General features: G+C 39.7%; 1 protein-coding gene across 2 annotated transcripts in view; it reads left to right on the forward strand.

The window, feature by feature from the left end:
• Positions 1-27,055, forward strand: part of CFAP61 (cilia and flagella associated protein 61) — a 139,340-nt gene that overhangs the window by 391 nt on the left and 111,894 nt on the right. The window contains exons 2-9 of one of the 2 annotated variants that reach the window (XM_083519053.1): positions 438-521; positions 3,733-3,898; positions 3,985-4,135; positions 8,467-8,543; positions 10,093-10,160; positions 11,878-12,004; positions 20,570-20,702; positions 25,973-26,123. In XM_083519053.1, the coding sequence (XP_083375179.1) occupies positions 3,741-3,898; positions 3,985-4,135; positions 8,467-8,543; positions 10,093-10,160; positions 11,878-12,004; positions 20,570-20,702; positions 25,973-26,123 (865 nt within the window). In that variant the 5' untranslated portion in view covers positions 438-521; positions 3,733-3,740. The remainder of the gene's footprint in view (positions 1-437; positions 522-3,732; positions 3,899-3,984; positions 4,136-8,466; positions 8,544-10,092; positions 10,161-11,877; positions 12,005-20,569; positions 20,703-25,972; positions 26,124-27,055) is intronic. The other variant, XM_083519052.1, reaches the window with a different exon arrangement.

Below are 27,055 nucleotides of genomic sequence, written 5' to 3' on the forward strand. Positions count from 1 at the left end.
GGGAAGGAGGGGTCGGTGCAGAGCGGCACCGGGAACAAGGGGGGGGGGAGGAGCTGCGTCAAGGTGGCTTCTCTGCGTCACGCCGAGCAGCAGGTGGAGACCCCTGAGGGGGGCAGCCCCCGCCCCTTCCTCCCAAGGGGCAGAGGCGGGCCTGGGCGGGATCCTGCTGCCCCGGGAGGCAGTGGCTGAAGCCACTTGAGGTGCTGGCGCGGCTAAAGCTGGAAGAAGAGGGTGGAGCCTCTGTTTTAGTGTTTATGTTAACAGGGAGGCTGGCTCTCTCTCTCAGAAGTAACTTGCTTATCTTGCACCATATTAAGAATAAGAATTTAAAGGTAACTGAACAACCTTGCTAGTTGTTGGTTTGTGTGTAAGAGCAATGTGTTGGTTTGTATTTATGCCGTGTACTTTTTTGTACCGAGTTTAAAGACAATTTGCAGTAAAACTTTGGAACTCTTTCATCCAGGGTGAAGATCAGAGAACTCTCCTCACAATAACTCTACCATCTTTCTCTGTTACATAAGGTCTGTAGAACAGCCCAAGAACAGCAATGAGGTGATAAAATTCAGTATTGCATCAGCCTGCAGGTTGGAGATGCTCATGTCTTGTAATGATCTCCACCTAGTAAGCTAGTGTCGGAATCTCCACTCGGCCAAGCTGATAAAGCTCATCTTCCGGCCGAGTCCTTCAGAATCGCCCTCCAACGAATGATAAGGCCTCTGATAAGGCCTCAAGGCACGTTCCCCCATTCAGCAGAGTTCCCAGCACAGGGAAGAGACGAGAGGTTTGGGCTACATTGCAAAGAGATTTATTATCCTAACTACACAGACAAAAAACACATCCTCTCTCTATGAAAGCAGAGAGCAACTGAACAAAGGAACAAAGGAAACAGGAAACCAGTAAACATCACATCCGTCTCCCTTCTCCCATGAGACTTCCAACAGTCTGGAAGCCCTGGAATGTAAACAGAGTCCTGTGACTCCAAGCAGCTGCACAGTGATAAAAACAGAAACTAACATCCTCACCCTTTCTGTGAACACCACTGGGCAGCGTGTCAGTACAATCTCAGTACAAACCCAATTTCTGTATACTGGTACGGTGCTGATCCCTTGGAACAACCTTGGACAATAAATCAGCAGGAATTTCATTACCTGGCATGTAGGACACCGTTACGAGTCCTTTCTGAACACATTCTCTAGCATGTTGCAGCTTTGCAAGTGCTTCATGCTTTGCTTACAACCTTCAGAAGTCAGCAAAGCCAAACATGCTTTGTTGTCCTGATAAACCTGGATTGGACACTTTACAGGAATTCTCATGTCTTTACACAATTGTAACAACCATTCACAATCCACAAGTGAATAGGACAGTGCATTCAGTTCAGCTTCACAAGAACTCAAGCTAACTGTTTGCTTCTTGCATGACCAATCAAATAGACCCTGATTGCACATGTAGCAAACTCCAGACGTGCTTTTCCTGTCTGTAGTGTCACTTCCAAAACTCGCATCAGCAAATATCTCAAGACCACCAGACTTCTGATTGTTAAACCTCAGTCTGTAATTCATAGTGTGCATTTGTTAGTGTAACCTTTCATGTTTTGACTCCTTTTAACACTCAGTAACACTCCAAAAATTATCAACTTCCTTCTCTATACCTGAATGTACTTGAGGCAGACCAGTTCTATGCACACTTCACTTTGAAATAATCTCCATTCAATACATATAGGCCTACTCTCCCATCAGTTTGCACAGACAGCTACTTCAACTGCCATTCCTAGAGTTCTGTAGTGGTGCTAAGGACAGTAGCATAACCTTACAAAACTAGGGATTCTGGAGAAATTTGGTGGGATTCCTCTCCTGTCCTCTATTTCAGGTGAATTCACCTGATCCATACCACCTGGATAACAGACAGATCAGACAAATTCTTCATGGGAATCTACATACACATACCCAGAAGTTCTATGAGTTGCTCTGAGTGGAGTGCTCCCAAGACCATTTGTAGCTCTGTTTTCCACTCTTATCACAAGAACTTTGCTTCCTAGCTGCTCCAAGCAGCTATTACCAGGATTATAAAAACTGTAAATGGCAGACTATGTTGTGAAAATGTAAGTGGGGGGTGGGGGGATCCAGAGGTTTGTGTGGTTTTTTATTATCACACATTTATGCAGAAATGGGATGGAAGGGAACGAGGGGCAAACCATGCAAAAGGGAAACCAAACAGAATTATGATAGCCCCCATGATATTCTTGTAAAGAAGCTGGTAAAATGCGGTCTTGACTATGCTACCACTCAGTGGATTTGTAACTGGCTGACTGACCGAACCCAAAGGGTGCTCATCAATGGTTCCTCTTCATCCTGGAGAAGAGTGACTAGTGGGGTGCCACAGGGTTCTGTCTTGGGCCCGGTCTTATTCAACATCTTTATCAACGACTTGGATGATGGACTCAAGGGCATCCTGATCAAATTTGCAGATGACACCAAACTGGGAGGGGTGGCTAACACCCCAGAGGACAGGATCACACTTCAAAACGACCTTGACAGATTAGAAAACTGGGCCAAAACAAACAAGATGAATTTTAACAGGGAGAAATGTAAAGTATTGCACTTGGGCAAAAAAAATAAGAGGCACAAATACAAGATGGGTGACACCTGGCTTGAGAGCAGTACATGTGAAAAGGATCTAGGAGTCTTGGTTGACCACAAACTTGACATGAGCCAACAGTGTGACGCGGCAGCTAAAAAAGCCAATGCAATTCTGGGCCTCATCAATAGGAGTATAGCATCTAGATCAAGGGAAGTAATAGTGCCACTGTATTCTGCTCTGGTCAGACCTCACCTGGAGTACTGTGTCCAGTTCTGGGCACCACAATTCAAGAAGGACACTGACAAACTGGAACGTGTCCAGAGGAGGGCAACCAAAATGGTCAAAGGCCTGGAAACGATGCCTTATGGGAGCTGGGCATGTTTAGCCTGGAGAAGAGGAGGTTAAGGGGTGATATGATAGCCATGTTCAAATATATAAAAGGATGTCACATAGAGGAGGGAGAAAGGTTGTTTTCTGCTGCTCCAGAGAAGCGGACACGGAGCAATGGAGCCAAACTACAAGAAAGAAGATTCCACCTAAACATTAGGAAGAACTTCCTGACAGTAAGAGCTGTTTGACAGTGGAATTTGCTGCCAAGGAGTGTGGTGGAGTCTCCTACTTTGGAGGTCTTTAAGCAGAGGCTTGACAACCATATGTCAGGAGTGCTCTGATGGTGTTTCCTGCTTGGCAGGGGGTTGGACTCAATGGCCCTTGTGGTCTCTTCCAACTCTATGATTCTATGAGAATTAGACTGATCTGTCAGTCTCTGTACAAAACAGTAACTCCCATTATTTAAGTGTGACAGCTGACAAATACAAGAAGACTCTGTGGTGGTGTTGTAGACCTGCTTTGTGAAAGCAGAGCAGTTACAGAAATTTTGTAACATTTATTCAGATAAAGCATAAATCACAAATTTCCCAATCCTAACCAAATAAACGTCAGCCTACAATTCTAAGTGAGCTTATTTCATTGCAAGTGTAGGTTTAATTCAAATACATCTGACCTACTTTCAGGGAAATGTTGCTAGTATCTGGCTGTTGAAATCATTTTATGTTTAAATTTTATAAATTCATTTTTGTGATTCTCGGTGATATGTTTTACTGTCAGTCATTTATTTGAAGAATAGGAAATATTTTCTTTTATTTTTTGCTGCAGAATGCACAATGTCTTCACTGTCTCCTCCAACAGCATCATCTACCCCACCATCTTCTGTCATATTCAGTGCTAGAAGAACAGAATCCCATGATATTCCTAATATTGTCCAACACATGAAATACAATACAGAAAGATTATTTGGCAGAATTAATGTCATCTATCTTTTGTAAGTAGCAACATTGCAACCATTTATAGTGCATCTAATTTCCTGTTAGTTGTTTCATTAACAAAAGTTAAATGTTTGTTTTACAGAGAAAAAGCCAATCTTGCAGTGACTTTAGTTAATCAGAAGAATGTAACTGTTGCTCATGCTGTATTTCTGGACTATCCCAACTGGGATGTTGTTGATCAAGCCAATTGGGAACAGTACTTAGAACAAAATTACGTTCAAAACCGGTGTACGGTAAGGAACATTTTTTCCCTTCAAAATGTTAATGATAAAGATTTTACATATTGTGTGTGGTCATTGCAGAGAATAGACAAGGCCCACTTATATTGTGCATGCTTGAGTACAGTAATCTTAATTGTCCTGTTCAAGAAGGTAAATGTGGAAATGTACATGACACTAAGCCAAACCACTGCTAAGCATTAATGAGCAAGTGTGCTGCTCCACAGAGTGAAAATGCAGCCATTTCACTCCTTTCCTGCTGTTGCCACAGTATGTGGAGCTACGCCATGATTTGGCTTAGCATTATGTGTGAATCTCAGCTTGTGGTTTGTCTTATTCCAAGCAAACCATAAGTAGTAAACACCAAATAAACTACAAGCCCTGATTCACATATAATGCTATGCGTCACTTTTAATATCATAACAACAGCAGAACAGGGGATGAGTGAGGCAGTCTGGTTTTTGATCTCTGTACCTGTACTGAGGGCCAGTGTGGTGTAGTGGTTAAGAGCGGTAGTCACGTAATCTGGGTAACCGGGTTCGCGTCTCCGCTCCTCCACATGCAGCTGCTGGGTGACCTTGGGCCAGTCACACTTCTCTGAAGTCTCTCAGCCCCACTCACCTCACAGAGTGTTTGTTGTGGGGGAGGAAGGGAAAGGAGAATGTTAGCCGCTTTGAGACTCCTGAAGGGGAGTGAAAGGCGGGATATCAAATCCAAACTCTTCTTCTTCTTCTTCTACTGCTCATTTATGCTAAGCCATATTTTGGCTTAGCATTATGTCCAAACCAGGCTATTTTGCTTTAATTCATTGATTCATTGCCTCTTTCCTGTGGAATACCTCCTTGAATATATTGGAGAATAGCCACACTCTTCATTGGAAAGATGTACTACAGTTTGAAGATAAGTGGAAATAAACATTTTCTTGGTAATAAGCCAAAGGGGGTGGGATCTATAGAATCTAAGAAGAGGCTTATTTTACACTCCAACTCAAGTCCTGTCTGTCTATTCTACTGATCATGTCAAAACCATCCTCTGTGCATGCTGGGCTCTAAATGGTAAAAGAATTTAGAAGACTCCCTGAAGTAAATAGAAAAAGTAGAGACTATCAAATGTAAGTTTTCTTCATGCATTTTATATATCTCCTTTAGCAGCTAATTTTCCCAAAGTGTTGGTAGAGAGAGGAAGGTATAAGATAAGAAGAGAAAAACAACAAAAAGCCAAAGTAGGTGGCACCTGTATAATCTCCACTCAGCTTTCTTTGCCTATTTGTGGAGAAGCCCCCACAATTCTGAACAGAGCTGAATTTACACATTGATGTTACACTCTTCACATGAAAATGCTATCTAGCTAGCATGTGCACCCTCAAGTTTTGCTGTCAGAAGCATATACATGTCTTCTAACATATATTCTCACTGACACTATATATAGCCATCATAAGGCGAGCAGGTGGCGCTGTGGTCTAAACCACTGAGCCTCTTGGGCTTGCTGATTAGAAAGTCGGTGGTTCGAATCCCCACGACGGAGTGAACTCCCTTTGCTCTGTCCCAGCTTCTGCCAACCTAGCAGTTCAAAAGCACACCAGTGCAAGTAGATAAATAGGTACCGCTGTGGCGGGAAGGTAAATGGTGTTTCCATGTGCTCTGGCACTCGTCACGGTGTCCCATGGCACCAGAAGCGGTTTAGTCATGATGGCCACATGACCTGGAAAACTGTCCACAGACAAACACCAGTTCCGTCAGCCTGAAAAGCGAGATGAGAGCCACAACCCCATAGTCACCTCTGACTGGACTTAACCGTCCAGGAGTCCTTTACCTTTTTTTAAGTAGCCATTGTATATTCATAGTAAACTTCTATAGTGCTTCTGGTCTTGTTCTGATCTACCACTTACTCCACTGTCCTGCAACTGCTCCACCTTATCTGATCATGGGCCCAGCACTCATTTTAGAAAATCCTCCTTTTTGCCAATTATTTTTATTGATTTTATTAATTATTACAAATCAAACTGAATTAATTTCATATAATACAATTTCTTTAAAACCAGTTTCCCGTTCTCGTTACATATATATATATATATATATATATATATATATATATATATGTCCAAGATGTATCCCCATTGCTTCTGCACTTCTCTCTTAGTCTCTAGCGGACATCACTTTGCTTGCCACTGGAATCAATTCATTCAGCTGCCCTCTTTATCGCCTTATTGTGGCTTGAGGACCTGATCCCCCCAAAGTGGAATGAATACACAAGGACACGTGATATAAGGTTAATGGGCAAGAAAAGGGCCACAACTTTATTGATTACAGCAAATGAAAAGGCATTGGCTTAGGCATTGGATTACGTCAGCTGACTCCACCCCCTCAGAGAGGGGTGAATCTGAAACAAGGGGAGTTTATTCACCAGTAGGTGGAGCCTTTTGATGCTAATCCAACTATAGGCTCTCCCCTGATGTCACCGAGGGTCGTGCCATGGCCTCCCGCCAAGCAGGCATTGGACAGAATACACGACTGCCAGATTCCTTTAACGGAATACCCAAAAATTGAAGGCATAGGCGATGGCCACACCTAGCTGTTTGACACCACAACACATTATTCCAATGCCTAACCTACCCACCAATACCACGAAAGTTGTGATGATTGCTACGAGGTAGGCGAAAAAACCAAAAAGCCTAATGCCAAATGGAAAAATTCCTACCAGGGCGACCAACCTAAGGTCCATAGCAAGGCCAAGGAAAACTAAGACCCTGAGCTAAAAGGGAGTGGAGGGTGGGTGACTCGCCATGGGACGACGAAGAGTGAGGCCGAGGAGGGGCTGGCGCCGCAGCATTTAGGCTGCTGTACACGCCCCCTCGGAGGCACCTGGTGGGCGCCAGCCCAGGTGAGTGGAAGGCAGGGGGCTAACGCCCCCTACTAGAGGTGGGGCTCGGGTTCCCGCCCACAACCACTCCCCTCTCTTCCAGGAGGAGAGTCTTTGTAGAACATGCTCTTGATCTGGTCTTTCCTGCTGAGCAGATCATGAGTGATCCAGCGGTAGAATAGATATGTGTCACCCTGCTGTCTTGTGAAATTTGGATTGCTGAAACTGACTCCCACTATAGGGGTAGGGTAATTAAGATGGTCCATCTTAGGAGTTGCTGGTTTCCACTCAAATTTAATACTACAGTTTATGAAGGTCCTGTGGAGATGTTTAGAGCACTTTCTGGTCAAACTTTATGGGATCAGTTTCACTTACTGCAGGCTGATGATGTAGATAAGATGTTTGCAAGGTTTGGGCTAACCATATGTTCTCTTGATCCTTGCCCACGATGAATTCTAAGATCTAGCAGGGAGGGAATTGATGGGTGCGTCCTCGGAATTGTTAATGCCTCATTGCTGGAAAGACTGATGTCCTCCCACTTGAAAGTATTGGTGGTGCAGCCCTTCCTGAAAAGGTCCTCCTAGCCCCGTGATAATTTTTGCCCAGTTTCAGCTATCCCTTTCCTGGACAAGCTGATTGAGAGAGTGATGATGGTCAGGCTTGACAACCATATGTCAGGAGTGCTCTGATGGTGTTTCCTGCTTGGCAGGGGGTTGGACTCGATGGCCCTTGTGGTCTCTTCCAACTCTATGATTCTATGATTCTATGCAAGGTCTAGCTCCACAAAACCATAGCTGTTAATCCAGTATCTCTTTAGAGTATGAGCTGTCCTCAGTGCTGAATAGCAGCAGGGGTCAGCAACCTTTTCCAGCCATGGGATACCTCTGTCAGGAGTTCTGTGTTTATTCTGGCAGCCCTGTGGAAATTTAATCTGTATTTAAGCTATTTATCTGTAAATTTAAGCTATTTATCTGCAAACCTATATTCACTTGCTTGAGAGTAAGTTCTTTGGAATCAATGGGCCTACTTCTGTGTAGGACTCATAGGATTGCACTGTTATCCTTGCTAATGAACATAATTGATACTCAAAATAAAAAAATTCCTTCCAGTAGCACCTTAAAGACCAACTAAGTTAGTTCTCGGTATGAGCTTTCATGTGCATGCACACTTCTTGTATCTGAAGAAGTGTGCATGCACACGAAAGCTCATACCAAGAACTAACTTAGTTGGTCTTTAAGGTGCTACTGGAAGGAATTTTTTTATTTTGACTATGGCAGACCAACACGGCTACCTATCTATAATTGATACTATTGCGCTTTAAATAGATGTTTTTTAAATCACTTAATTCTGTAGCTATCTAATTATGTGACTATTTTGTTGCAGCATTTTGTACACATATTTTACAAGATCAGTCCCTAAGTTGACATTTTGCAATTTATTTAATTGAATGGAAGTTGTGCTGAATTGTTTGTCTCTTTCATTCACAGCCTTTAAATACACTATTTATGCATCTTTTTGTGGCAACAGATGGATATGCTGTTGACTGTTGCCATGAAATTATGACGTAAGTTGATTTATATAGCGAATGTGGAGGTCCTGGTTGGTGTTTTAATTAAGTAAAAATGAAAGTGCTTAAATCCCATTTTAGCTGGTAGCATGTATGTACAAATATTCACTGGATTGTAGGCAATGCTGTTTTCAGTCTCTATTTTTAAGTTTTACTGTCACAAGGAGAGTCTTGGTTAGGTAAACAGGTAACTTCTACATTATCTATTTTAGTTCTCACAAGCATAACAACCTTCCTAGTGACAGACAAAAAGATCTGTGTGAATTAGCCACTGGTTCCAAGTACAGTGGTGCCCCGCAAGACGAAATTAATTCGTTCCGCAATTTTTGTTGTTTAGCGAATTTTTCATCTTGCGAAGCACGAAATCCCATAGGAATGCATTGAAAATCAATTAATGCGTTCCTATGGTCAAAAAAAGTCCAAACAAAGCCAAATTTGGTACAACAACAGTTTATTAACTGCTCTTTAAAGTCACACATACTGTAAAGAGCAGTTCAAAAATTTAAGGGAAAATAAATTAACTTTATAAACAAAACATGTCTTTGTTTTTAGTCAAAGAAAAAAAAGTCGCGAGACGTTTTCGTCTTGCGAAGCAAGCCCATAGGGGAAATTCGTCTTGCGAGGCAAATCGTGAACGGAAAAACCTTTCGTCTAGCGAGTTTTTTGTCTTGCGAGGCATTCGTCTTGCGGGGCACCACTGTATTTGCACAAACTTTGAGGTATTGATTCACATGCTGTGTGCGTGTGTCATAGAGACAGACAGAATTAACTTTGAATTTTGTAATTGATCATGTGGTATTTGGTTCATTTTGTCTTCTGCTCAGCTAGCCAGTATTTGTGCAGTTTGAACAGAAATTACAAGAAAAATACAGTCTGAATTCTCCAAATAGAGGACAAAATCAGACTTCTTTATGAAAAATAACGTGTGTTAGGTTAGCTTTGGAAACATTTATCAGAATGAAAATAAATAAATGTTTACTGTGCTTCATCATGTAGTACATCTTGCAGTTAATTCTTTCAATCCCATATAAAGTATACGGACTCAGTCTTTAATAGGATGAAGCAGATATCGTGACAGTAGTCCCACTTTGTTCAGTAGGCTGTGGGGCAGTTTCCTGTGGAATATTAAAAGTGTGTTTGGTAGAACTCATTGCTCCATTTAGATAACCTTGGCCTGAAATCAGGATAAGGCTGAATTACATAATACCTCTTAAGTTTCCTATAGCTCATACCTCAGTTTAATAAGAAACCTGCAGATTTTGCCTGAATGATTAAGCTTAATTTATTTGCTTCAGCCAGAAATCAGGTTGGTTTTCTGCAAGCTCTCATCTGGCCTTAAAATAAATTGTCTCTGGAATTTCTTCATCATTTGATGTGGTACACTTTCTCCTTTTGTAAAAATGCCTTCCTGTTTTACTATATCTTATTGCCCATCTTATTTAACAGAGACATTTCAAACACAATAACCAATATTTGAGTGCAAAATAAATGTTTTTCAAAGCTAAAACAGAAACTATTGCTATATATAATTCTCTTTTTTATTCAGGACTGTTTTTAAAACTATCCCAGAGCTACATTTCATACTTCTCTTTATACCATGTGATGAGGATTTAGGTAAGACATGTTGAGGTCCTAAAACATTTAGGGAGCTGGTGGCATGGTTTCTCTTGAATAGTTGTGCTTCAAGCAGAGGTGTGGGGTTTTTTTGCCAGATCATCTAAGGCCTAAACTGCATATAATGTAGTTATTTTCCCAAACATGTTTCTCACCCCCAAGGAATAGCATCTATGGGAGGGATGGTCGGCTGTGGGGAGGGGACTACTTAATCTTTTTCCAACCACTTATTCATTTAGTCAAAATAAAAATAAAACCACCACCCCCCCAGTTTTTCTGAGTGGAGGAAAAAAAATATGAGGATCAATGGATCCTTTAAAAATGAAATAAAATGATACATATCAACAAGTAGCTTGCAGTTGGCCTTCAAACTGCATAAGTGTGCACAGCTATGCATTGTTTTTTATTTTTACAATTTTACTTCCCTAAAAGTCCTGTAATATGGGCTCCTCCAATACACTCCTGGATGTAATGTGAAAGCTCGTCAGCAAACCCATGTTCCTGTGCCTTAGATGCATAGCTGTCAACTTTTCCATTTTCTTGCAAGGAATCCTATTCAGAATAAGGGAATTTCCCTTTTAAAAAGAGAAATGTTGACAGCTATGCTTAGATGGCTCTCAATATTGGTAAAAGAGGAAGCAAATATAGTGCCCTACTATCCTAGTTCTTCAGCTTGAACTCCAGATCCTATATTTTACTTGGTACCAATATAAACAATTATGTAAAACTACTTGTCAATAATTACTGAAGCCCATTGATTTCAATGGGTCTCCTCTCAGTGGGACTCAGTTGGATACCACCCAAAATATCTCAGTAATTCTTATAACAGCAGGAGGGAGACCAAGGCTGAGATATAATGGCTTGATGAAGGCTCCCTTTTGAAATGAGATATTAAGCAAGCATTTCCCAACTTGCCCTCATGCTGTAGCCCCTAAACAACACCAGCTTCCAATGCAGGATCGGGCTATAAGTATATATATTGTTAGTTATTGGCGGTGTTAACATACTGGAAACCTTAACAGTCATTAACTACATCTTTGCAAAACCTAGTTCTAAATTACCAACCAGGTTCTAAGTCTTCAGTCCTGTGACTTCTTTCTGAGTGGACATGTATAGGATTATACTATTTTATTATATTTTTAGTATTATTGTAAAAAGCCATTCTATACATCTAGACAGAACATGCACTCTAAAAATGCTTATTGATCTGTACTGGATAATACCTGCCAAAAGTTGAGAAAAACAATGAACTAGTAAAATATTTTATAATAAGAGCATCTGGAAAATATACCATGATTAAATGACAACAGCAGGTCTAGCATATACTAGATATGGAAACACGTGTGTACTAATTAAGACAAGAGTCAAAATTTATAGAATTTTTCTGTCCTCTCTGACATCAACATTTAATATAAAAGTATTAGCTTGGGTTTGAGCTCATATTTTGTTCAAAAGCTCTTGGTAGTTATTCATTTTATAATGAATTAATAAAAAAGTATAATGAGGAAAAATTGAGAAACTAACACAAATCATCCAGCCTATCTTGGTTCATAATCCTTATTTCACTTTAAATATGTGATGTCGCTCTTTATTAAAAATGTTCAACTAATAGCAAGATTTGTACCAGAAACCATTGTTTACTGAAGCATGTTTACTAGTGGCTGAAGATATTTAGTGCAAATCATGAATCATTTTCAGAATATTTTATTGTCTTCAGGCATAGACTTGGCAACTGCTTTTTCACCAGTGGAGAGCATAGCAGGTTCAACGTGGGATTCCGACTGTAATCTGTATGTGTCACACAGGCACCAATATTGTCCCCAGCTGTATGTCCGCTGTGCCAGGTAACAGTTATGCATTATTATGTGATTTTTGTGATAGTTAACTTCCTACTCCCTTCTTCATTTGTAGCCTCACAAATTCTAAGTCAGTCATTTTCATATATACCTTTCATTCCTTTCCAAGTTTTAGTTGGGTCAATAATTTATATGGTTATGAGTTGGCTAATTTCCCTATGTTTAAATGCGAAGTGGAATATTTTTTATATTGCAAAGAAATTCTGTATTACATAAGCAAAGAAACCAGTGATATTTCAGAGTACTCATTCTCCAGCAATTTCTAAATGCTGGAACTTCCTGTGGCCTAGTTCTCACTGGGGCAGTCTTTTTGTGTCCGAACTCCAGCACTTTATTCTTCAGATGAGGGTGCACATGACTGAATGTTCTGCCACATTTTTTTTTAAAAAAACCCCTTCTATATGTATAAAACTAAGTGTGAGGGAGAATCATTTTAGTTTCTAGTGTTTTTGGCTGGTTGTTTTTGTATGGAGGAATTGAACTCCCACCTGCCATTTGACGTATCCTGGCCTGGTTCATCTGATATGGTAAGCCAACCTATGGCTTATAGGGAGCACAAAATATGCAGGCTGCTGGCTCCCAAAGAGGAGCTCACAGTTGCTTTGCTTCTCACTAGTTCTTTTTGTTCCCATTCTGCACTGAACTAAGCCAAGGTTTGTCTTGTGAACCAGTCCGCTGTGTGTCTACCACCTTTTTGGCAACAAGACCTCTTTAACTTCAGCAAGTGTTCTCATTCGTCCCATGCACATCATTAAAAAAAAATATGAAGAGATTTATATTAAATTCATTATAGGATTTGGAGCATTTTCAAGGGTTCAATTGTCTAGTAGATTTCTGAAATAGTTTATTGAACTGTATGATATTTTCAAATACCAGCAAGCAATAAATGAGTTAGGAGTACCAAAATGGAAGAAACACAATAGTTAGTTCACCAGTAGAGGTCATCATAGGCCTTGTAACAAAGAACCTGTGCTATAGAAATCCCTTTGGAGGGAGGGGATTAATGAATGGCCAGAAGTACTTTTCATATCAGAACATTAACACAGTGTCTAAAAGCACTCTTTAGCTTTGGGTTTGTTTACCAAATTCAGTTTAATTAAATGCTAGTTAATGGCATGTCAGTTTGATGGGTGGATATGGGGTGGGCGTATGGCTGTGGCAGGAGGGGGGTACTTTTCATTCCCTTCCATACTCCTTCCTTCCTTTCAGTTCCCCCCCTTCTCCTTTTACTGTCTATTATTTCACCTTTCCTTTCTAGAGATGCTGGATGACGACAGTGCAAAAGAATCGCTAATCATCAGTGACATAGAAAACTGTCTATTTACACTGACTGGAAATGGCTCTCAAGAAGTTCACAGAGGTCTCTCCCAGTTATCCATGAATATGCCAGGGTTTGAACCTTGGACCTTCTGCTTGAAAACCAGGTGTCTCTCACATTGCTCAAAGAGACTCTGAAGGGAGGGAACTCCCATCTCTGGGCTGCAGTCAGTGCAAATAAGTATAACCTTAACTAACAAGGACCTCTTTCCAGCAATGGTGTACTATAGCATTACACAGTAATCTGTGCCAGAATGGTATTGTGCCATTTTGATTGGAAAAGAAATCACCAACATTCCCATGCCTTCTCCTTTGTTATGTACCGTATTGGCCCGAATATAAGCTGCACCTTTAAAATTGGAGGGGGGGGAGAAAAAAAAGAAAAAATACCCAAATATAAGTCGCTCCATTCCTCACTGCTCCTGGCTGCATACTGGGGGGGGGGGTGTCGCGCTGCGTTGCCAGTGGCCTTTCCCCTTCCTCGCTCTCGCCCTTCCCGGCCTTGGGGGAGAGGACAGGGGACTATGCACAGGATGGGTGCCGTTTTGCCATGCTCCTGGCGCTGTTTGCCCCGTGCTCCTGGCTGCATACCTTAAGGTCGTGAATATAAGCCGCAATTTAGCTTTTCACGGTCGGAATTTGGGGGAAAGGTGAGGCTTATATTCAGGCCAATACGGTATTTTTAGTATATGTGCTGCCAAAGCGAGCACCCAATACGGTATTTTTAAAGCCCCCACTTTTTATGATCAAATAACTTCTGTGGTGTTCTGTTCCAACCTATGAGCGGTTTGTTCCAAGTAACCAAGGCATTTTGCAGATGATTCCAGGAGCACTTAGATTGTATAGTTTTGTGTATACAAGGTGCTTACTTAATTTTATGCTGCTTTTAAAATAAATTTGGTTGTAAACAGAGCTTCTAGAATGTGCTACTGCATCAAAAATATATTCATCAATAGCTGTGTGTGTGTGTGTGTGTGTGTTGTAAAGCCAAGTTAGATTTACTTGTAAACAGCTTGTCCATGTAAAGAGATGTTCCTAGCTCCAAGTCAAATGCCTTTCACCAATCTGAGGCTGATCAAGTCTGTGAAGGGGAGACACCCTTTTCTTTTCCATTTGAATTCTCTTTACTAAAATCCTGTCTGCTATTACGAAAGTTAACACATCACATGTTTAGACACTTAGATATCCAGTCTTTCTTCATTTTCAGATCTCCAGTTATCAGAGTGACTCTGACTCTTTTACAGACCATATTTGCTATTCCCACGAATGAGCAAGTGAAGTCCAATCATTTTTATATATGATATTTTTCAATATTAAAAATGTTATTTAAGTGTTTAATCCCAGTAATAATCTGCTATGTAGGACAAAAAAGAGGATAAGAAATTGCTGTATCTAATTTCTAACATGGAACATGTTCACCTTGTTGGAACTCTGTGTGTGTGTGTGTGTGTGTGTGTGAGAGAGAGAGAGAGAGAGAGAGAGAGAGAGAATGGAAAATAACTGATATTTTTTCTGTTTTTTGTTTTTTTTTTGCATTTTAAAATTTTTTATTAATCTTTCCATATATATACATTAAATCCGTGTTTCATACATCTCATTCTTTTGGACTTCCTTCAACGTCCTTGACATTCATTCGTATTTATCTCTTTATAACGCATTCCAATCTTTCGTACTGCCATTAGTACCATCTTTCAGACATTGTTTTCCATAAGCAATACTTCTTAGTGTTTTACAGTGCCTCTTTAAATCCTACTAGCGTTGTGTTTACTAAACATTTGTTCTCCAGATAATCCGCAAATTTTCCCCAGTCATCTATAAATTTTTGATCCTTCATATATCTAATTTTCCCTGTCAATTTATCTAACTCCGCATATTCCGTCAATTTTAATCTCCACTCTGTTAACGTTGGGCTTTCTTCCTGCTTCCACTTCTGCGCCACCACGATTCTAGCTGCTGTTACCGCATATTGGAAGATTTTACAATCCTTTCTTTTAATATCTTTTCCGACCATACCTAATAGAAAAGCTTCGGGTTTCTTTACAAATGTGTAGCTTAATATCTTTTTGATTTCATTATAGACTTCGTCCCAGAAGCTTTTAACCTTCCCACATTCCCACCATTGGTGATAGAACGTCCCTTCTTTTTGTCTACATTTCCAACATTTGTTATCTGTTTTATACATCTTAGCTAGTTTAACGGGTGTTATATACCACCTATATAACATTTTTAACATATTCTCCCTTAACAGTACACATGCTGTAAATTTTATATTCACTCTCCACAATTTTTCCCAGTTCTCCAATTGAATATCATAACCGAGGTCCTTTGCCCACTGAGTCATCACTTTTTTGACTTTCTCATCTTTCATGTTCCATTCTAACAGTATTTTATACATACTTGACAGATTTTTCCGATCACAGTTTATTATCTCTCTCTGAAATTTCGATGTCTTTTCATCGTAGCCCCTCTCTTTCACTTCTTTTTTAAATATCTCATTTATCTGATAGTAACTCAGCCAATCGTATGTATATCTTTTTACCTGGTCGTATGGTTTAATTTTCCACTTCCCTCCTTCCTTCAATACCATTTCTTCGTACCTACCCCATTTTTTCCCCATATTGACTTTCTTTACACTTATTAACTCCACTGGTGATAACCAGTGTGGGGTTTTTGGTTCTAGTGTGTTCTTATATCTATTCCAAACTTCTATCAAAGGTCCCTTAAAGATATGGCTGCAAAATCCCTTATGTACTTTTATCTTATCTCTCCACAAATAGGCATGCCATCCAAATTTGTTCTTATACCCTTCTAAATCCAATAACTCTGTATCCTCCAACTTTATCCACTCTTTAATCCAGCAAAGGCATGCTGCCTCGTAGTACAGTCTCATGTCTGGCAGGGCGAAGCCCCCTCTTTCAGTGGTATCTGTTAATATCTTAAACTTAATTCTGGGCTTCTTTCCTTCCCAGACAAATCTAGAAATCACCCTTTGCCATTCTTTAAAGTTTTTTGTGCCCTTTATTATCGGGATTGTTTGGAATAGAAAAAGCATTTTGGGGAGTACCATCATTTTGACCATGGACACTCTACCCCAGAGTGATAATTTCATCCTTGCCCAAATCTCCAGATTTTTCTTAATTTCATTCCACACTGGGATATAATTATTTTGGTATAGGTCAATATTTTTATTGGTAAGCCAGAGTCCTAAATATTTAACTTTTTTAACTACTTCAATTCCTGTTTGTTCCTGTAATAATTCTATCTTGTCTTGGTCTAAGTTTTTAACGATCATCTTTGTCTTATTCTTATTTAGTTTGAATCCAGCTAACTTCCCGAATTCCTCCATCTCCTCCAGAATTCCCTTTAAGCTGTTTATAGGATCTTCTACCGTTAATACCACGTCATCAGCATATGCTTTAACTTTGTATTCGTTTGAACCTAATGATATTCCCTTAATTTGTTTGTTTTGCCTTATTGCGTTTAGCAGAACCTCCAACACCACTATAAAGAGCAGCGGAGAGAGCGGGCAGCCCTGTCTTGTCCCTTTAGATATTTTTATATCTTCTGTTATGGCATTATTTATTATCAGCTTCGCTTTCTGTTCGGTGTATATTGCTTTTATCCCATTCCAAAATTCTTGACCCACTTCCATAATTTCTAAATTTCTCAGCATGAAGTCCCAGGTGACGTTATCGAAGGCTTTCTCCGCGTCAATAAAAATCAGACTAGCTGGCTTATCAATTCTGTCCGATAAATATTCTATTATATTAATTATGCCTCTTGTGTTGTTTTTTATTTGCCTTCCCGGTAGAAAACCCGCTTGGTCCTCATGCATTATCTTCACTAATATTTTTTTAAACCTTTTTGCTAAAATTCCCGCAAAAATCTTATAATCTGTATTTAATAAGGAAATGGGTCTATAATTTTTTACTTGGGTTGGGTCAGTATCTTGTTTTGGAATTATTGTGATAAATGCCTCCTTCCAGGTGCTTGGGATCTCTTTTTCCTTTAGGGTCTTATTCATCACCTCAACTAACGGAACCGTCAATATATCTTTCATTTCTTTATAGTAGCTCGCAGTAAACCCATCTGGGCCCGGGGCTTTACCTCTTTTCAGTTCCTTTATCACTTCCTCTGCTTCCTCTCTGGAAATGGGGGCATTTAACATTTCTCTTTGCTCTATCGAAATCTTCCTTACCATTTTCTCTTTTAAATATCTCTCTATTTTCCTATTGTTGTTTCTATCCTTATTCCTGTATAGTTGCTCGTAAAACTCCGCAAATCCTCTTCTAATCCCTTTTGGTTCAGTTATCTCTTCTCCGTTTATTTGTATTTTGTTTATTGTGTTTTGTTCCTTTCTTTTTTTGACTTGCCACGCAAGCCATTTTCCTGGCTTATTAGCAAATTCAAAATTTCTCTGTCTTAATCTTTTGATGTTCCACTCAACCTCCTTATTTATCAACATTGCAAATTGGGTTTGGAGGGATTTTATTTCCTGCAATATCCTTTCATTATTTGGTTTTTTAATTAGTTTTTGTTCACAATCCATAATCTGTCTCAAAATCTCCTTAGTTCTTTTTTCTTTATTTTTCTTTTTCCATGCATTTTGTTGGATGAGCAGGCCCCTCATGACTGCCTTACTCGCGTCCCATACCACATTTATTTTAACCCCTTTATCTTGGTTATCTATGAAGTACTCCAATAATTTCGTCCGAATCTTTTCCACAAATTTTTGGTCATCCCATAAGTTATCATTTAATCTCCATCTGAAAGTTCGTCCTTCAACCCCCTTCATCTCCATTATTATGGGGTTGTGGTCGGAGATAATTTTGGCCTGTATTTCAATTTTTGTAGTTCTTACTGTTAGTTCATTTGATATCCAAATTTGGTCTAATCTTGACAGTGATTCATTCGGTCCTGAATGAAATGTAAATTGTTTCTCCATGGGGTGTCTCAATCTCCATATATCTACCAAGTTATAGTTCTTCACCATTTCAAAAAATATCTTAGGTAGTTTCCCTCCTTCTGTCTTAGTTTTCCTTAATCTATCTATTTCTGTTGAGACCACCCCGTTCATATCTCCCATTATTATGATTTTTTGGTCCATGTAGTCAAATAATCTCTCTTCCAATGATCTGAAAAATTCTGTTTTATTGCCATTTGGTGCATAGACTCCCACTATTATCATCATTTCCCCTTGCCATTTAATGCGGACTGCGATCATTCTCCCTTCCTCATCCTTAAATAGCTGGTGTGTTTCAATGTTATTTTTAATATATAATACTACTCCTCTTTTTTTCTTTTTATCGGAGGAGATAAACTCATTTCCTAACCTCTTATTAATAAGGATTTTCTTATGTTTACTGGCCACGTGGGTTTCTTGAAGGCATATGATATCTAAATTTTTCTTTTTTAGAATGCGTTCAATTCCATTGCGTTTTTTCTTATCATTCATTCCATTAACATTCCAATTCCATAGTTTTAAAGACATATTATTTTAGGTGCTACTCTGAGTTAGGTGTTACTCTGTAACCTTTCTGTTTCCTCTCCTTCTTCCTCCTCTTCTTCTTCTTCTTCTAGTTCTCCTCTACTTTGTTCTTCCTCTTCACCTAACTCTAAATCCTCCCTCAATCTAGATCTACCTTCTGCACCCTTCTCCTCTTCCTCTCCCACTTGGAGCTCTTTATATCTTCTTGTGAATTTTCCTATTTCTTCGGGACTAGTCAATCTTCTTTTAACACCTTTATAGAAGAAAGAGACCCCTTCCGGAAATTCCCATCGGAAGTCAATTCTATTCTTTTTAAGTAGTTGAACTAGTGGTTTATACGATTCCCTCCGTTTAAGCAGCCTTATGGGGATGTCTTTAAATAAAATAATATAATGCCCATCGATGTATAATCTTTTTTCCCTGTTTCTTTGCAAAACCAAATTTCTCATCTCTCTGTCTTTAAATGTAACTAAACAGTCCCCTGGATATTTCCTGGCTTTATTTGTTTTAATTTTCATTCTATACGCATTTATGATTGTTCTAGCCACATCTTCCTCTTCCACTTCCATCCACTGTGCTATTTCCTTCACTAATCTTTCTTTTATATTCTCGTTTTGTACTTCTGGAATTTGTCTCAATCTTAAGTTAGTCTCCCTCTGTTTTAGATCGTTCATTGCGATGGAGTCTTTAATTTCTTCCTGTATTTTGTTTAACTCTACTATCTCATTTCTCAATCTTTCCTCCTCTCGCTTCATCTCTTTCATTTCCTGCTTTGTCTTTTTTAGTCCCTCGTCCACTCTTTTTGAAACCTCTTTAATCTGTCCTTTTAGCTCGCTTACTGTCTCTTCAATCTTTTTATCCATTTTTCCGATTTTGTTGTCCACCTGTTCCAATTTTGTTTCCAGATTTTTTTCGCTTTGTTTTATTTCTGCGAACATCCTCAGTATTTCTGTCCTAAATTCTGTTTCTTGTTTTGAAGCTCTCCTATCAGTTGGGGTACCTCCCTCTGCCCCTTTCTTCTGCGTATGTGACATTGTCCTTAAACCTTGGGAATTCCTTTTATGCCGAAAAAAAAAAATATGTAAATGTATTCCTTATAGTTAAACTATTCAGCTTTCAATTAGCCCCCAAGAGGTCTTAGTCCCTCGGGGTAGTATAAACCTTCTTAAATTTAACCACTTGAAATAGTCACTTGAAGTAACAGAGTCTGTTTCCCCAACCGAAACTGATATTTTTTCATTACTTTTGAGAGAGAGGCATTCTAAATGTGATCAGAGAAACTCTGTTTTATTGCATGCATAGGCAAACTTGGCCCTCCAGCTGTTTTGAGACTACAATTCCTATCATCCCTGACCACTGGTCCTGATGGGACCACCTAGGGATGATGGGAGTTGTAGTCCCAAAACATCTGGAGGGTCGAGTTTGCCTGTGCCTGTTTTATTGTTTTGCATGCTGCAGTGCTGAAACACAAACTGAAATTTGTTGGTGTGTGGTAAGCTTTGGCTCAAATGAAGTCATTCATTTGAATGATTTGAATTTGGGTGCAAGGGCCATTTCACAAGTGCACTGAAATATCAAATTAACTGGAATATATTTCAAGGTCACCTACTCTAAATGCTCATCCTGATTTTAAGAAGATCCTCTATACATTGAACACTTTCCACATGATTTTTTTGCAAACTTTGCCTTCTGCAAAGTAAAATGTAGATTGTTTCCAGACATTCTTAAACAAGTCATCTCATCTGTAGAGTGGAAGACCATGATGATCTCACCCCTATCTTTGCACGCCACAATGATACCCTGAGAAAAACCTATGGAGATTACTTCCTTGCTGAACTGATAGAAGCACAAGATGAAGAGAATCGTGCTGTAGTTTGTGAGGTGAGTCATAATCTTATTACAAAAAAGCTGCTGGTCTACTACTTTTTTGCCTTTTTGATGGTTACAGTATGTGCCAATAGGAGGGTGGCTTGGATTAATTTCCAAATACCTGAGAACAACAGTTCATCTGGAGGTTGGGACACACTGCCATCACTTCATTTTTTGCATATGATCTGCAGTGTTTGGATGATCAGGGTTGCTTATAATACACCTCTGTTTCTGTGAAAGAAATAATCCAAGCAGTCTTTGATCTTAAATTTACACAGAAATTCACCTCTCCTGAGAAGGAAAATAAAGCAGAGGCAATGGGTAGCCCCCACCTTGCTAAATACATGTATTCTGTCTTTGGCATACCTTTGATAGATGACTCCAGCCAGGATTTGTCATAAGTGTTATCTTTCATAATTTAGTGTTGAAATTTTACTTATTTAGACACATTTGCATCACATGTCAAAGAAATACAGCATCCAGAAAAATGGATGTGTGCTCAGCAGATAATAGCAGCCGAGAAGCAGTTAGAGGCTGAAATATTTTTAGATACCATAAGTCTTTGGTATTACTTAGGGTTGTTAACTTCTGGTTTTAAAAATCCTGCCCCTCCCATGTGAGGCTGAGGAATGGCACAAACTGGCATGTCAAGGGCAGAGCATGGGAAAAGCTGATTGGCACTAGGTAAAGCATGGATAGAGCTTAGCAGAATCTGGTGTATCAAGGGTTGAGTTGGCAAAACCAGGATTCTACTGGCTTTTCACTTTTTAGTATAGAATTATTTAATGCTTGTTTGGCATCTGTTAATTTCTTTATATTGAACTGAACTGATTCCTTTATGGGATATTTGGTTCTGGGCTTTTGTTTCCATTTTAAATCATCTGCTACAGTTACATTATAGGATAGTAGTACAGAAAATACGAGGTTTTATAAAACACAACTCCATTAAAAAAGTTACTTACTACGGAGTCTGCCTAACAACTGGGGAAAAAAATTATCTCATCTCTCACTCAACAGCACTTTATAAATATCTAGACTGTCTAGTATAGTGGTTAGCGTGTTGAACTAGGGCCTAGGAAACTAGGGTTCAAATCCCCTTTTGGCCATGAAGCTCACTGGGTAACCTTGGGCCAGCCACTTCCTCTCAGCCTAACCTACCTCACAGGGTTATTGTGGCGATTAAATGAGGAGCGGGAGACCCATCCCATGTGCTCCTTGGAGGAAGAAAAGCTTGGATATAAATGCAACAATAAAAACACAGCCCCTGGCACCCAGTTTGACTTGGGGTTTTCATTTTACGCTTTGCTAATGAATACCTGTGGGCGCAAAGTGGGAGCATTTTGATTGCAAACATTGCCTTTAGATAACGAGTTGATCACTCCCTTCCCCAGTGCTTCTGTTGCAATCTGTTTTATAGTCCTCCTTCCCTGATTGCTGTCTGTACCTCCAATTCAGGTATAATAATACTGAATTCTGTTGCAAGTTTCTTGTGTATATCTCTGATTTGTCCTAACCTTTCACCTGCAATGTTAATAGCAGACTACACTGCAGAGCTGACATGAACCATGCAGAGCCACAAACTCCTTTTCAACTTGTTACACTAGGATAATAACAAAGAACAATATTTGCATTTTCATTGGAAAATCTACACATACAAAACAAAAACATTCACAGAAAATAAGAGAACAGAACTGCCTTTGCTTCCGTCTTTTTTCCTGGTGGGAAGGGCAGTGGTACAAATAAATCATGGATTTTCTCATTGTTTCCTATGAGCTCAGGTCAGCTACAAAATTAGTGGCATCTTTGCTGATGGAGGGAGGGTGGACCCCCCCTTTTTGTAGAGGTTCCCCCAAAATAATCCTGACCGGCTGCTACCTGTCAGGCTGAACCTAGCCTGACAAACCCGAGGCCAGCCTTCTCTAACATGGTCTCCAGATGTTTTGGACTACAACTTCCAAGCTGGCTGGGGCTGATGGGACTTGTGGTCCAAATATCTAGAAGGCACCAGGTTGGGTAAGTCTGGTTGAGGCTGTCTGTTTGGAGAAGCGTTTGTAAGTCAGGGATAGGAAACCATCAGCCCCAGCCTGCATGGCCAGGGGTCAGGGATTCTGGGAGTGGTTGCCCAGCAACAGGTTCTCCGTCCCTGTTCTAAGCCCTACTGATAAGTGCCCTTCCTCTATTCCATTTCTAGAAAAAATAAAAAGTTTTCCCAAACTCCAAAGGACACAGGCTTTAACAAATCCTTGTAAAACAGAGCACAAGGGCTAGCTTATAACTGTGCAGTCTAGCACACGAGGAAGATTTCAGTGAGTAATACTGGAGAAATGCCTTTTTAAAACCAGTGAGGTTAACTGTCATTGTTTGTTTGGTGGGGAAGAGGAGGAAGAAGATAAGGCAGCAGATCACATTCATAGGCTTTTAAATTTAAGCAAAACCACAGTCTGAGAACACTTAGTCGCTTACAGAGCATCTCTGGTCAGTTGTTTAATGTGCTTCCAAAGGAGACTAAAGCACTAGGGTGATGCTTCATATTTTTGTGGTAATCTGAGGCCAGTAGAAACCCATCCTTCCTTTGGCAGAGTATAAAGAAAGTTGAATGGAAGTAAAACAAAAACTATGGCTTCCATGTAAGAATCCAGATTCCCAGATACTTTAGATGCCACTGTTGGTCTAAATCAGAATATAGGGATTTGTCATAGCATCAGAAGTAACTGGGAAGTTCTGTCTCCAAGCAACAGAATAATAAGTACTGTAATAGAATAATTATTCTAGGTTTGTTATAAGCCCTTGGATTTCATTGGTTTGCTAGTGCTCTCTGCCATGTTCTGACTTCAGTCCAATGAAACATTAGTTTCTTTGCCTTAGTATTGCTAAGGTTAGGCAGAAGTGACTGCTTATGATTGAAAAGCAGTTGCCAGCCAGTTTCTTGTTTTAGTTTCGCAGTAGTAACTATAAACTCTGCTCTGGAGTTCATTAGAGGAAAAGTGTTTATTCTTTTACATCATCTTAAGGATCTAGTACTTCCAGGGGGACTTTCCTCTTGGTGAATCATCTTCAGGGCTTTGCCTGCCGCTCTTGAATCAATGCAGCAATTAATTATCAGTAAGTAAAGAATTAAGGAATTGGCAGAGTATAGCTGTGAAACTAGCTTAAAAAATGCTAGCAAAAATAAAATACTAGCCAGTGGTATGTCAATTTTAGTCATAAATTATGTATTTATCTATTTGTCTGTTTTTAAGGGAGATGCATCACCATGTGTTCAAGTGTTAAGAGTTCATGGACCTATTTAATTTTGAGTGCAACGAAGGTTCATCAGTCTCAAGAGGTTGAAAAACAGTGGTGCAGAGTATTTTTAATAAACTCCTTAGTTTAAACGACACCAGTGTAGCTTGCTTACAGCTTGATTTCAATTAATCATTTAGCAGAGTAAAACACTTGTTCAAAGCTTATCTTATAAATATTGCACCCTTGTCTGGCAATTATCAATACAAACCCAAGAAAATCCTTCAGAGGTTCATCAGTGCTGCTGTAGCTTGGGAAAGCACTGCCGTGTGGGCCAAGATAGAAGTCAGTTTGCCCTCCAAAGAATGAAGCTGGCGGGTTCTTTCTGCACATATGGCAGATAGATTGTTTAATCAGCTTCAGCTGAGCCTTGGGCCTAAAATTACATTGGAGCCAAGCAACTGCAGGGCTCCAGCTTTGTTCAGCTAAGCAAACAAATGATCAAGGGGGAAGGGGAACTATATGTGTTTTTATTTTTATTGAAGTGTTGATGCCAGCTGTGTCAATTCAGTTCTTTAGAAAAATATTGGTTTAGGACCTAGACGAAAAGTTGAACCACTTGGAAAGCTATTTTTGTCTAATACTGTTGGTCAAACAATTGCATGATGCTAAAAGACAAAGCCATTTTCCTTGGTGCTATGACTTCTGTGTGTAACAAAGGGCCAAACAAGATGTAGCACTAAACACGAAGTCACTCTAGTTAAACAGCAGCAGCAGCAGCAGCAGTAAAGGCAGGCAGCCCTGCTTTTCATTGGAAACACAGAATGCAGAGGAGGAGTTTACTCTTTTTCTTCCCGGGTGCAGTGCCAACGAAAATTGTCCCATTGAAAATTAGTCCTGGGAGAGGAAGGTGAGGGATGGTTCCCCACACTTGCTCTAAAGTTTCATTATACAAATTTTGACTGGGAAAATCCTGTGTATTTATCAAGGAGACCTTCTGAATAAACCTGCTTAGGATTCATCCAAGTATCTATTTTTGCTTGTATTTTTTAATTTCCCAGGTTCTTATTAAGCATGTTTTTGTTGTAATGGGATATTTTTCAGTCTTGACAAATGACTATTCAGTAAGCTATTATTAAATAGATTGTAATTTCTACCACTTTGAGGGGTCCATATAATACAATCAGGAGGTCTTTGGGCATTTCCCATCCAGGAGTATTTATTTCTGCCAAGACCGTTGGAGAGAGAGGTTTGGAAGAGTGATTCTTTACTCTCACATAGCAGGGTTAGCACGGTGGCAGTTACAAGCACATTAAAACGTGGTTAATTTATATCTGTCCGCAGCTACCTTTAAGCAAACATTTCCCATGAAAATAATATTCTAATTTCAATTACAGTGGTACCTCGGGTTACATACGCTTCAGGTTACATACACTTCAGGTTACAGACTCCGCTAACCCAGAAATAGTACCTCGGATTAAGAACTTTACTTCAGGAGGAGAACAGAAATCGTGCTCCAGTGGCGCGGCAGCAGCAGAAGGCCCCATAAGCTAAAGTGGTGCTTCAGGTTAAGAACAGTTTCAGGTTAAGAACGGACCTCCGGAACGAATTAAGTACTTAACCCGAGGTACCACTGTATTTCACATTGCATTTGGCATTGCATATTAACAAATACACTTCTCTAATCAAATTCTACATTATAATACATTGCTCGGTTTGCTCTTAAAATTTCTCCAGAATAAATAGATATTTCTTGTAAATATTTCTATTTAAGATATTCTTTAGCTGTGTTATAGAAAGCATTCTTTAGGGCATATTGAATTAGATTGGCCAATGGTTTCCCTCAGTGCTTTTTTTCTAAAAAAAATGTTTAGGGGTACTCTCATTTTCCTACTCATATTGAAATACTGCCCCTCAATGAGGCCAAACTTAGATCCACAAAATGTTTAGGGGGTATGCGTACCCCTGCATCCCCCCAGAAAAAAGCACTGATGTTCCTTCTTAGCTTTTGAAATACGTTTTTAAAAAAGATTGACATCTGTTCAATTATCATGTTTCAGGATGATGGCGTAGCAGTGGGCTTCATGAGTGTATGCTCTGAAGTGAGTATACAGTTGCTTCATGACTGTTTTGACTTGGGTCCCTTCCACGGACTATGTAAACCACACCCAGATGACATTCTGAAGCCACCACGGAAGCCAAGTGACACAGGTAAAAATGCAACACTTTGTACAGTTTAATTAACTGCATTGGTTTGAATATTGTTAAACGCTCAGGTGAGAGACAAGGGAAGTAGGTGGTATTTATATAAGGAACTCATTTTTATAGTAGATCTTTTCCTCTTTTTTTGTTCAGAGGAGAAAGGAAATAGGTGAAATTGCCCAGTCTGTCAGAAGGTTTGAGAAAATGGTTTCTATACCTAGCCCCCAGGTGAGAGTCTGTTATTACAGAGAGAATCCTAACCCCCCCCCCGCTGCCTCCAGTGAGAAACAAGGGGAAGTACTTGGTATGAATGTTTTCCATGGGCATTAGGCATTAGGCACATGGGTTAATATCTGCACCAAAGTCCAAGGCAAGAAATACTCAAACTCAGTGAGTAAGCAGCTACTTCCTGTGCTCCTTCAGTCCATTAGGTGCACCTTTCTCTAGCTAATTCCAGCTTGCTCTAACTGTAGACCTTAGTTTTTCTATGTATGCTCCAGTTGTCCTGTGGAGAAATCTTCACCTGAACTAGGGTTGCCATACACCTGGAGTTTCCCAGACATTTCCCAAAAAGAGCTCAATAAGTTTTTTGTCCTGAATTTACTTCTAGAAATATGGCGACCCTATTTGAACGCAATCCATTTTTCATGGTTAAAGCTGTGCAGGTTGGAGCACAGTCACAGTGTCATGCAATAAGGCAAATACACCCATTGTAAACTTTCTATTTTCTCAAGTTATTCTAGCATATTGAAGTGTGAACATTCTTAACTTATAACTGAAAGAATAATGACCTGCATGAGCCTGGGAAAAATGCATTCCCATCAGGGGCTTTAACTGAGCTCTTGCAAGTAAATGTACAGCTTCCAATACCTGCTTTTGTGGTTACGCTATTGTGTGTAGCTTTGAAATGTGGTTAAATTAACCCATGCAAAATTTTACAC

This window comes from Podarcis liolepis, assembly GCF_965112155.1.
Source record: "Podarcis liolepis genome assembly, chromosome: 8".
Lineage (NCBI taxonomy): Eukaryota > Metazoa > Chordata > Lepidosauria > Squamata > Lacertidae > Podarcis > Podarcis liolepis.